The following is a 13,385-nucleotide window of genomic DNA, read 5'->3' as shown; positions in this document are numbered from 1 at the left end:
CAAAATCGCATGAGATTGTCTATTTTCGGAAACGGATTTCTTTTTTACCAGTTTAAAACTGTTCAGGAAAAAATTGCATTCTATACACACGTATAAATTATTCTAAATTCACCTAAGGATCTTCTTCTACACATCTTGTTTATTAGTCATGCCTTTGCGAGATAAGCCTGCATCGGTTTACACAAGTCTTCCGGTAATTTGATATTTTGTGGGATAAGATAGAGCAAGTTTATAAATACTTTACACAAAGGGATCCGCAACGTGAGTAGCAGATTTTTGAAAATTGTACTTAGTTTAATAGTTATTCTTTTTAGTGTGATGCATTATGTTTATTACTTTAAAAATCAATTGCGTTTAACATAAAACTTCATTACATTTTATGAGGTTATAGAGATTTCTTTTAGAATTTAAAATAAAACGTGTTTGTTTTGCACGTAGCAATTATGTTCTTTAGTAATAGCTCTAGCATACTTGTATAAGTTTTCAAATTTTATGAAATGATGAAACTGTCAAATTTTATACATTTCAGACGGGAATTTTAACGGAGTTGAAGAATCATGCAGACATGACTAAACTTGAAAGTTTCAATTACTGGATTACCTTTTTTGAATTTATGACATTAGACTTATGTCGCTATCATGTGAAATAAAGATGATTAAATACATGTGTTGATTACTTGTTTGATTGCAAATTCTGTTGAAAATTTGGTCAGATTTTGGTTGGAAAGTGGTTAGAGTTTGGTTGGAAAATGGTTGGATTGCGACGTCTAGCCAACGTCGGGATCCGACGTCTAAACGGTTTGCAAATCCAACCAAAATCCAACGTTAATCTGACGTCGGGGTCGGACGTCTATACGACGTCTAACCGACGTCAAATGCCTACTGGGATACATCTAACTAATAATGTTTTTTTTTCTAAGCTAAAATTTTAACCAAAGTTCACATTTAATTTCATTTAGATACAGATTACATTACAAGCACTTTCTCGGAATAGTAATATACTGTATGTGTACTTTTTGAAGTGAATACTCGATAGTATCTCCTACCAACCCTATAAATTGAGAGAGTCTAGTAAATTATAGAATCATTAATATATGAAATCATTACCATCTTCATTTGTCACTGGCTTCTTATTTTTTGTCTTCTTATTTTTCTTCTTCTCTATCACTGAAATAAATGCTTGCATTTATAACACAACAGTTAACAGTGCCCTATATGTAAAAATAGCTGGTAGGACACGAAATGCTCCCCCCCTCCCCCACACTCCTTGATGCATTTAGTAACTGCACAATTTAATATTGAAATATATTGATTCTAAAACCGGAAGTGCATAAGTTACAATTCTATCTCTCAGAGCTACAATACTGAAACTATACTATAATATTAGCCAACATAACAGTATATACCAAACACTGCATGGTACATATAATTAATTGAAAACAAGAGGGTCATGATGACTTTGTCAGTACTAATTAATGGTACTACTAATGCTAAATGTTGATGGAAAATTAATTTTATCCACCAAACTTACCTTTTGCAGGTTTCTGTGCCTTTTTTAATGGACCGGCCTTTCCTTTTGACTTTTCACCTATATGTACAGATTAAAAATACAAATGCATTTAAAAATCTCATTTAAATCTGTGGAGATATGTCTGGCTAATTAACATATGATTTTTTTTCAATCTTTGTATGCAGTTTTAATCAGATCCAGAATTTCTTGACAGATTACCTACAGATTGAGTAATTAACATATCCTTGTTGCCCCCTATCAATTTTTAACATACAATGTTTCATAAAAGCCTGGAATCTTATTCAGTAATTGTATACTGGGCTGATTCTGCAGGTAAATAATTCCACGGTTTTGTCCTAAAATGAGCCTACACATCGAGGGCTCAGCGCAAGACTATTCTAACTAGGTATTTTACAGAAAATGGTTATTTCACATTTTCTGTTACAAAATCTGGAATTACATAATTCTGTCAGTTATTGTGGTTATATTCCAATATTTTTTTTATTTTTTTTCAAATACCAAAAATATATTCTATTTCCAGGTATAAGTTATTTTGTGCAAAACTATTCTAACTCAAGTTAGATTAGTTTTGCAATACAGTTTTATATCGTTACAGGTCTCACCTTAATGCAAAACTATTCTAACTCGAGTTAGAATAGTTTTGCAAAAAGATAATGTAACTGTAACTTTGATATGTGTTATGCAAGACTATTCTAACTATTGTTGATGATGTCATCATATGAGTTTATGATGTCATAGCTCTTTTGGCACTTATGATTCCATTGTATTCTCTGAAAATGTCTGCCAGATTATGATTTTTTTGGGTTAGCCATCTTTTATAAAGCAGAGCGGAAGACTATACTCCAAGAAATTTAAATGTAAGTATCACAGTTTTCTTTTTAAAAAGGTCCTAGTTTATGAATCATGATATTTTTTACTATTCATTGGCACTAAGTCTTTATAAAGAGATGAAATATTTTAGAAACAGAGTCCCTTATAGAGTGAAATGATGAAAGCCTTTTAATTATAGCTTACTTTATGTATGTTAAGCCTTGTCTAGACATTTTCGCACAGTTCTCATAAAAGATCTGACCATTATTGTTGAGCCCCCTTGCGGTGAGCTCAACTTAGTCGTCACTTTTGGCAGGTTGGTGTATGTGCGAGTGTCCGTATGTAGGCATGCGTCCGTCTTATTTTGTCTGGACCATAACTTTTGCATGCATGGACCAATCTTGTTTATATTTACCTCAATGAGAAGGAATGTCCTGGGCAAAGCCCATGTTCCTATCTTAAAGGTCAAGGTCACAGCTGGAGGTCAAATGTCAAACTGAAGTTTATCCAGAGCATTTTTTCATCATGCATGGTGGGATTTTTATGTAAATTGACATGAATGTACACCATTTTAAGACAGAGTGTCATGCACAAGAACCAGGTCCATAGGTCTATAAGGTTGAGGTCACACTTAAGACAGCTGGAGGGCTGGACATTCTGCCCATGGGCATACTTTTTCTGATTTGAAACCACTTGTCAGGAAAATCATGTTCTATACTGAGTTATTGACCGATCATATTTTTTTTGTGACCTGTTTCAATGTATTTTTTTCCGATTTTGATTTTTGATAATGATAAAGTACCGTGACAAAGTGACCAATTCAAAATGTTGTACATGTATTTAAAATAATGTGCAAACAAACGTTACCAAGAGGCACAAATCTTGAAACTGTACAACTGTTCCAGATCCACAGGACCTTGCTTTTAAGTACATATTTATAATGTTTGTTTGTTTTGGGTTTAATGCCATTTTTCAGCACTCGTTTCAACACTTTAAGGTTTAATAAACATAAGACTGTGTCACTACTGTTGAAAAATGGTTTAACCCTGTTTCACTAACTTCAAAGAGCTCAAATAAATCAAATTACTTTTTCAGGTCATTATGCTGTCTGTACAAGGTACATACCATCAAGCGCATACCCGGTACCATGGGGCTGGACGGCAGTGTGTGGCAAATAGTGTTACAGCTATGATTCTTGCAAATGAAAAGTCTCCTGTGTTATGGAAATCAGATGACATAGACCACATTCTTGAAGTTGGTGATACTCTATACAGTAAAATAGCCCTGGACAAATATCTGCTAATATCTGAATTGCCGAATGATATTGATGGAAACTGTATCAAAGTTGTCAATACATGTAGTGGTTCAGTGGGTATTGAGAAATCTAATGGTCCATTCCAGTGTATAGAGGATGCACTTGGTGTCATGGAAAAATTTGCCTTTCTCACTGTTGACTGTTACACAGTTGCAATTATGAAATTTCAAGATTACTGGGTCTTTGACTCTCACAGTAGAAGTAGCAGTGGCGTGTCACATACTGATGGAACTGTAGTTGTTACAAGGCATGACAATTTACAGCAGCTATGTTCATTTGTGAAAAACTTGTGTGGAAGCCTTTTTAAAGAGCCGCAAGAAATACTTTTTGAGGTCACACATGTGACTTTGGATTCAGCAAACTTTTGTATATCACAAGATACCAAAAACTATGACTCATCTGCCAGTAGTGAGTTCAGTGGCTTCTCAGATCAAAATGAAGGTGAAATTTCCTGTAAACTTTACATGGCACAAGAAATTCTAGATAGTATTAATTCAGTTGAAGTTGAAACAAGCAGCAATGAGTCAGATTCTAGTGACAATGTTCCGCTATCCGTTCTGAGGACAAAGTTTGCAAAATCTGATACTGATAAAGTCGTTTTTGAAACTGATGACTTCTGTGACTCAGTTTCTGATATTTGTAGCTCTGGAAGTGAGTACAAGTTCACTTCTGATGAAAGAAAACTTCTTCAGAATGAGATGTCAGATTCAGAAATGACTCTATCAGATGAAAATGCACCCAAGTTAAAGAAAAAGAGGTTAAGAAAAGTAAAAAAACGTGTTGCAAATAAAACTTTGAGAAACAGAACAAGTACACCTAAAGTTGTATCAAAAACTAATGTCATTGATAGAATGCATATCAAGAGAGATATTGTGGGTGATGGTAATATTGTAGGTAGAAATGTTTCTGCAAGTGATGATATTGTGGTAAATGGAGGTGTCACTGAAAATGTTGATATTAATAATACTGCATGTAACGATGTTGAAATAGATTGTGACAATATGGTGGTTAGAAATGGTGAGATAGAAAGATCTGAAGGTGGTGAATCTGTACAGGATGTGGGGGGAGTTTCTGATGGTCTGTTTGTTGACAGTCAAATTTCAGGAAGTAACGGTAATTTTGATATGAATGATTGTATTCGTAATACTGTGGAAGGTGTTGAGGCTGATATTGATGAACAGGGTGTAGAAGGTTTAGTAGGTGCTTCTGGTAGAGAGACAGCTGACGGTATGGGAGATTGCATAAGAAGCAGTGAAAGACTAGTTAGTACTGATAATGTGATGAATGGAAGTCACACATTAGTTTGTGATGACACCATGGGCAGTACATGTAGTATAGTAGACAATGATATGATAGATAGTAATGTAACAGGAGATAGTTCTGTTGATAGTAATTTGAGCAGTAGGGATCATGGGTTAGAATATAGGGGTAGAAAGCGTACACGCAATCCTGAAAAATGGAAGAGGTCAGTATTAAAAAGGTATAGAAGTACAGGGAGAGAATTTGTAAATGAAAAGGGAACTGAAAAACCTGCAAAATATGTAAAACCTGGGTGTGGGGTGACTTGTAGGTTTAAATGTCATTCTTTCATAAGCAGAGATGTTAGAGAAGATATATTCCACAAATTCTGGGGTTTAGGTGATATCACTCAGCAAAGACAGTTTATACTAAAGCACTCCGAACCAAAACAAAAAGCACATAAAACTGTATCAGGACAAAGTCGTCGTTCATATTCATTTAAGTATACACTGCCCTGTAATGAAACTCCAATCAGAGTTTGTAAAACATTTTTTCTGCACACTTTAAACATAACTGGCCAAATGGTGCAGACAGCCCTGAAAAAATCTGTAGATTCGCTTCCTGGTGTGTGTGCATCTGATAAAAGAGGGAAGCACCATACAAAACCCAACAGAACCCCTGAAGATAAAGTGAATTACATTAAAAGTCATATAGCTTCCTTTCCTACCATACCAAGCCACTACTGTAGAAAGGACTCCAAAAAAATGTATCTAAGTCCTGACCTTTCTGTTCCAAAAATGTATAATCTCTATTGTGAAAAGTGTGCTAAAGACAGCATACAGCCAGTTACAATGTCTGTGTATAGGTCAGTGTTTGATCACAATTTCAATCTTGCATTTTTCAAGCCAGTTAAAGACCAATGTGATGTATGTAGTTCATACAGAAATAATTCAGCTTCGTTTACTGAGAAAGAGAAATGTGAGTACGAGAGTCATTTGAAAAATAAGATTGCTGCTAGGGAACATAAGGAGAAAGACAAACTGAAAGCCAAGTCGAACCAGCATGATAGTTATATTGCTTCATGTTTTGACTTACAAGAAGTTTTGACCACACCGAAAGGCTTCGAGTCTGCCCTATTTTACAAGCGTAGATTAAATACTTTTAACTTTAGTATCTATAATCTGGGGACAAGTGAAGCGCACTGTTACGTTTGGAACGAGTCTGTGTCTGGAAGGGGTGCATGCGATATTTCAAATTGTGTATTTAGTTATATTCAAGACATGGCAGAAAAGGGTAAAAAGAACTTTGTATTTTTTTCAGATAACTGTGGATCACAAAACAAAAATAAATATTACATCTCCATGCTTTGGTATGCTCTGCAAAAATTCAATCTCACTTCAGTTGAACATAAGTACCTTGAAAAGGGCCACACCTTTAATGAAAACGATGCAGTGCATGCTGCAATTGAAACAGCGAGCCGTCATGTCTCAGTGTACACTACATCTCAGTGGGCAGCCATCATAAGAACAGCAAGGCCTAAAAATCCATATAAAGTTAAAGAGATGGATATTTCAAATTTTTTCAACTTTAAACAAACAGCAAGAGCTTTGAAAAATTTTGACCTTGACACAGACAGAGAGAAGGTTTACTGGTCTGAAGTGAGAAGGTTTTCTTTAAATATCAATGATCCAAATACTGTTACGATACAGTATGACTATGATGGACTTGTCCATTTCCTTAATCTGGCCCATCGTTTGCGCAGAGTAAATGTTACTGAAAACCCCAATAACATAGCTTTAGACAGGTTGAATGCAGATCAGCCAAATATTTCTTGGCAGAAATACCATGATTTGCTATCCCTTTGCAGGAGCGGTATTATACCAAAAGTCCATCACTTGTTCTATCTGCTTCTTCCTCATGACAAAAGTGCACTAAATGAAAATGTTTAAAACTGTTTCTAGAAAGTGTTTTGATCTGTGCAATGAATGTTGCTTTTCGGTGCACTTTACATTTCAGACAGTCTTTTCTGTTAACACTTAGTGTTACATTTTTAAAGTTTGAATAGTTTGTTGTTTTTTAGCTTGACTATTTGAGAACTATCGTGATAAAAGTGCACAAAATGAAAATGTTTAATTTTGATCTGTGCAATGAATGTTGCTTTTCAGACAGTCTTTTCTCTTAACAGTAATCTGTTAGTGTTAAATTTTTAAAGTTTGAATAGTTTGTTGTTTTTTTTAGCTCAACTATTTAAAGAATTATAAATCTAACTATTCTACTTACCCTAATTCGAATAGTCGAGCACTGACTGTCGTATGGACAACTCCATTTGTTTTTTGTTTTTTTTCAAATGAAAAGGTAAATGCATGAAATGTATATTAAAAGACACCTAGTTTGTTGTGTTTAATGTATTTGTGGAATTGCTTTATCATGCAAAATTTTACCAATTATTGAATGAAATGCTATTATGTAAGTTTAAATTATGTTAAAATTGTAAGAAAATGCACATTTTGCTACTAATATGTTGTAAGGTCTAACCTGTACTAATGGTAATAACCTGTACTAATGGTCACCTCCAATCAGCAGTCATTTTATAACTTTTACTAATTTAGCTTGGTACTTAATTTTCTATTGTGAGTAGGGATATATTTGCAAGAATTTTTTTTAGTGGCCTCAGTTATTTGTAAAATCTTAACACTTGTGAATAATATTCTGTTATTTTGCTTGCTAGAATGCTCAAGTGGTGTGTGTGTGTGTGTGTGGGGGGGGGGGGGGGGGGGGGGGGGGGGGGGGGGGGAGTGGGAGACAACTTGGTCAGAAGTAAAAAATAAGCAGAATTTGTAACTAAAGTCATATAAATTGGAACTGTTATAGTTCTTAAATTTATTATAAAACATGGGTGTCGGGGGCTCCAGGTTCCACTTTTCCTATTGGACTGCTTAAATTTATTATTTTACTCATAAGACAAGAGTCTGCATGACTTAAAATATATTGCAGAAGTATTCAAACTGGAGTTAGAATAATTCTGCACTACAAAATAATTTGGTTTCAACATTTTTTTTATGCAAAACTATTCTAACTTGAGATAGAATAGTCTTGCATAAAAAATCAGCTTAAGTAGTGTATGTTTTTGGTGCAAAACTATGCTATGTTTAAAAATGTGTATAAAATCAAAATAAATGAATTAATTGAAAAACTGAAAAGTGTTTGGTATTAATTTAGCCTTTTAAGATATACAGATGATAAAAGACAATTTCTATGGCCAAATCCAAAAATACAACGCAATTTTTTTCACTTCCTGAATAATTTCTGAAAATCAAGTTAGAATAGTCTTGCGCTGAGCCCTCGACATGTAGTTTTTTTTCTGCGTCTTTTACTTCTGGGTCCTTCAAGAAAAGCATGAAATAACTTTTAAAGTTTGCATAAACCTGAAGAAAATTCTGCGCATAGGAAGTAGCCACCACATTTACTACTTCATAATTATAATGACTCAAATGCATATCGATAGTCATACTGCAAAATGCTAGTTTTTATTTTGCCAAATTTATATAGCATTTGTCAAACTTTTCATAAACCTATGGAGTTTTGTGATATACACTTGTAAAATCATTTATTAGTGGACAAAAGATTGATACAACAACAAAAACAATCAACTAAAACTGACACAGTGTGAATAACTTGACAGCACATGAAAAAATTGTGAGATAAAGATAAAGGACCATTATATAAAGGGAAATATCAAAGTTTATTTCTGCGTCAAAAAATTCTGCTTTTGTTTAAATGGGTGGAATTTATTTTAGTGTGACAGCCTTGACATGCAGAATAAGCAGAAATAACAGCCTGCAGAATTAGCCTGCTATACGGTATCGCAGGATCCAGAATTAAGTGCTAATCACTAAATCTTTTGTCACAGCAACTGCAATTTTTGTCAGAAGAAAAAAAAAGGATGTGCATAATCTCATTATTGCCCTCTATCTATATAACAAGTTTCATAATCTTGCCCTCTATCTATATAACAAGTTTCATAATCTTGATTAGAAATGTTTTGAGTAATCCCACCACAGGATACTTACTTAGGATGCACAGAGAGCAAACAAATCACCTCCTGTGAAATAAGTAGGTGACTCATATAAATCATTTCCATCTTTTGTAGAATATGTCAAAAGTTGAAACACTATTTAAATCAATATAAATTTATTAGAATATTCTTTTACCATTTATTGTTTCCTCTACATCTGCAGGCACGGACTTTATGTTTGTCGGCTCTGAATCTCTTTCATTTTGTTTCACGTCTTTATCTGCTTTGCTTAAGCTTGTTGTCTCTCCTAAAATATACACATATATACAATTATAGGGTACCTACAAAAAGAAAAGAAAATTATATCTAAGGGTCTATAATTGTGATTACTTTCAACTGAAGTATTCCCCTTTTCTCACCTTATACAAATCATGCATGTTTACTACAATGTAACATAATAGTAATTTTACATCAGAGTATGTCCATACATGTTTATCGACCTCTAAGTGCTATCTGCATTTTTCGAGTTTTCGAGAAAAGGCTGTTTAAAGGTTTAGGTGCTGTGCGTTTTTGTAAGCAGATGCCTTGGACATACACTAAAATCAATTTATTCAGGTTATAAGACCATAAGAACACAGTATCATAATAAAACAAGAGTGCAAGAATGTCACAATATACGCCCGTCACAGCAAATTTCTTTACTCTAGCACCTGTATTTGCAAATGGAATTTTAACTTTGTGGTTGTTTAGTAATAACTAAGTGTTTTGTTTTTCTAAGTCCACAAAAAAACTCCTTACCAGGTAGAGATACCTTAAAATACACCTAAAATTGGAAAGTAACATCTATGTTGTACCACAGAAAAGTGGTCTTGGTTTTTCCCTACGGTCAATTATAAAAAAGTTACAATATAAGTTATTTATAGTAACAACTAAGGGAAGTTAATCTTAAAAAAAAAAAAAAAAAAAAAATCAAAAAAAAAATTATAAGTCCTCACAAAAATCTTTACCAGGTAGAGACTGGTCAAAATACACTTCAAAATTGGATGTAGCATTCATATTGTACTACAGAAAAGTGGTCTCGATTTTTCCCTATGACTAGTAATGAAAAAGTTACAATATAAGCTATTTATAGTAACAACAAAGGGAAGTAATTCGAAAGAAGGGAACTGCGCATGACACTTCGTCTCATGATGGTGTATAATTGTGTCAAGTTACATCAAAATCCCTCCATGCATGAAGAAGAAATGCTTCGGACAAAGTCATTCTTGTATCTGACCTTTGGCCTCTAAGTGTGACCTTGACCTTAGACCTAGGGACCTGGTTCTTGCGCATGACACTACGTCTCGTGGTGGTGAACATTTATGCCAAGTTATATCAAAATCCCTCAATGCATGAAGAAGACATGCTCTGGACAAGGTTTTCATTCTTGTATCCTTTGACCTCTAAGTGTGACCTTGACCTTAGACCTAGAGACCTGGTTCTTGCGCATGACACTCCGCCTCATGGTGGTGAACATTTGTGCCAAGTTATATCAAAATCCCTCTATGCATGAAGAAGAAATGCTCCGGACAAAGTTTTCATTCTTGTATCCTTTGACCTCTAAGTGTGACCTTGACCTTAGACCTAGGGACCTGGTTCTTGCTCATGACACTCCTTCTCATGATGATGAACAATTGTGCCAACTTTCATCAAAATCCGTCTATGCATGAAGAAGATATGCTCCGGACAAAGTCATTCCTGAATTTGACCTTTGACCTCTAAGTGTGACCTTGACCTTAGACCTAGGGACCTGGTTCTTGCGCATGACACTCAGTCTCATGATGGTGAACAACTGTGCCAAGTTTCATCAAAATCCCTTCATGCATGTAGAAGATATGCTCCGGACAAGGTCTCTGGACGCCGCCCGCCCGCCCGCCAGGGGCGTTCCCATAATACGTCCCGTTTTTCAAACGGGCGTATAAAAAAATCATACATCACATAAACATATAGTTACGTATTCAATATAAAAGACAATTATTCTAAGAATATGATATTAATGACTAATCATATGCAAATCTTATCTTATAGCCTGGGATGGCCCATTAAAGTAAACTTAATCACTTATTTACAATGGGGTCCCTAAAATTATATAAATTATATATCAGAATACCAAGATGAACATGAATAGTCGAAATGACATTGAATCAGAGCATTAACCAGTGTTTTCTTAGTTTGAATGCTGAAATTGTTACAATGGCGATATATTATTAAAGAACTTCACTCAACCATTGACCTTGTTCAAGACTGAACTATTTGATCACCAAAGAGAGACTGGTCAAGTACCACACCCAGATACTTGACACTTTTTTTGAGAAGCCCAGGAATAACACGACCTTTGCAGACTACCTAGAACGAATTGACCTTTTTCAGTTTTTGAACTGACCCAAATAACATACATTCTGTTTTGCCCAAGTGCAAAGACAGCTTATTGTCAACAAGCCACGTTGAACAATTTTCCATGACCTTGCCAAATTTATCCGAGATAACACTTGGATCTTTATGTGAAAACAATTAATATCAGATTCAACACAAGAAGTTATGTCGTTGACATAGCATAAAAACAACTGGGGGCAAAGTATACTCCACTGAGGCACACCAGAAGTAACCTTTCCTGAAGCTGATTGAACCTTATTGATGATGAACCACTGAGACCTATCAGTAAGATATGAACAAAACCATTTACTATTTACTTACATTAAGCACATTCTCAAACATGATTATCAACTAAACGATATCTTAAACTGGCTTAATAATTTTTCTCACGAGAAAAGTTTTGCTTGTGCAATACATGCATGCTGAGAAAGGTTTACTTATCCAAGTAGGATTTACATCCAAGTAGGATTTACTAGGAAGAAGTAAACATCATGCTGCATCAGAGTATAAACAGTTATTACTGATAAGTGCTATGTAAACTGAATTAGTAAACAATTGTCTAATAACTGTGCAGATCTTGATTAACAAGGAACTGGTAAAACCAAACGATGCTTGGTCCCCAATGCATGTGCTTGTATCAATATGAGGAAAAATGTATTAGAAACAAAAGAAAAATTAAATTTAAAAAAAAAATTAAGAAGAAAATTTAACAAAAGGAGATCATTAAATAATGGTTCGATCCTTGACATTGCACTTTCCATCAATACAGTAACCTCTATCATTTCGTGAAGTTTCAGTGAAATGCCATTAATATGTATACTTTCAAGTAACCATTAAGCTTCAGACTGTAAACACAGGCATTTATCTTCACAGTAATAAGACTCAAATTTGCCAGTAATCAAGGCATTTGCTCAAGAACATTTGACAAAAGTTGTTATGATATCTTATTGATACTGCAACTTTGATGTCGGAGAAATCTATGCTCCCCTCAAACATTTAATGTTAATTATACTGCACATAGAGCTAACAAAACTATTTACGACAAAATGTATACATACTAACCGAAAAAATAATACAATTGAACATAAAATTATATTCTCATTTCAGTACAGTACATGTACCAACAACAATATCTGACATTATTAAATTCAATCAAATGCCCTAGCTGGTGCAAATGTTAATTGTTGAATGAATTAAATTGGTTCAAACCTGTAAATAGCTCTATAACTGTAGCTAAATAGTGATTTGTGTTTCGCCACCGTGCAGCAACTTCCTGACCCATATACAAGTCTTTAAATTTAATTGAATCATCTGTCTCTGGATGTATAATTTCACCATACAGTAAGGCAGAATCATAGACTTCCACCTGACCATCATCCACGAATTTGACTTTAACATATGGTGCTAAATAAACAAACAAAAAAGGTATCTGGCAATTAAATTTGCAATGCAAGGAATTATTTATACCTGCATGGGCACATACTTATAAATACATATATCATAATATCTTAGTATTTCTAAAATTCAAATGTACAGCATCATGCCAAGTGAGTCCAGTTTTTTTAAAATGGTGTACATCAATAAATATAAAACATAACCCCAACACAACTTTGTTACTTATTTATGATCACTGTGTGCATGTGCATCATTTTTTGAGACTGAGTTGTTTTTTTTAATCTTACTTTTTTTTCCACTTTAATAATAACTTAAATAATTCCTAACTTTCAGGACAGGAGGGTCGGTAAAACTAAAAATAAAAAATACTGGCCTAAAGAACAGTGAATATACATATATTTACATAAACATGTGTGAATATGGCAATTTAAGATCTTTAAATAGAATATAATTATACACTAAATGCAATTTTGTTCTTAAACTGTAATGTGCTGCCTTTAAAAATCTACAATACCAAATAATAGCTATATATATACACTAAATATACATGTAGTTTCTTATTAACAAATTATCAAATTTTACCAAAATTGGCCATGAGAGTTTTTGTAGATATATATTTCATACAATAATGTGCCAGTGTGTCATAAAGACCCTGGAGGCATACATCAA

The 13,385-nt window shown here is 34.0% G+C and overlaps 1 protein-coding gene across 2 annotated transcripts in view; it reads right to left on the bottom strand.

The window, feature by feature from the left end:
* Positions 1-12,795, bottom strand: part of LOC123566663 (uncharacterized) — a 30,868-nt gene extending 18,073 nt beyond the window's left edge. Inside the window, exons 1-4 of one of the 2 annotated variants that reach the window (XM_053549627.1) lie at positions 12,531-12,795; positions 9,106-9,216; positions 1,531-1,587; positions 1,107-1,166 (exon numbers count right to left, since the gene is read on the bottom strand). In XM_053549627.1, the coding sequence (XP_053405602.1) occupies positions 1,107-1,166; positions 1,531-1,587; positions 9,106-9,216; positions 12,531-12,603 (301 nt within the window). In that variant the 5' untranslated portion in view covers positions 12,604-12,795. The remainder of the gene's footprint in view (positions 1-1,106; positions 1,167-1,530; positions 1,588-9,105; positions 9,217-12,530) is intronic. The other variant, XM_053549626.1, reaches the window with a different exon arrangement.
* Between the last annotated feature and the right edge of the window lie 590 nt (positions 12,796-13,385).

Source organism: Mercenaria mercenaria, chromosome 8, assembly GCF_021730395.1.
Source record: "Mercenaria mercenaria strain notata chromosome 8, MADL_Memer_1, whole genome shotgun sequence".
In the NCBI taxonomy this organism is placed as follows: domain Eukaryota; kingdom Metazoa; phylum Mollusca; class Bivalvia; order Venerida; family Veneridae; genus Mercenaria; species Mercenaria mercenaria.
The sequence above is the reverse complement of the archived record's forward strand: the minus strand, read 5'-3'. Positions and strand labels throughout refer to the sequence as shown.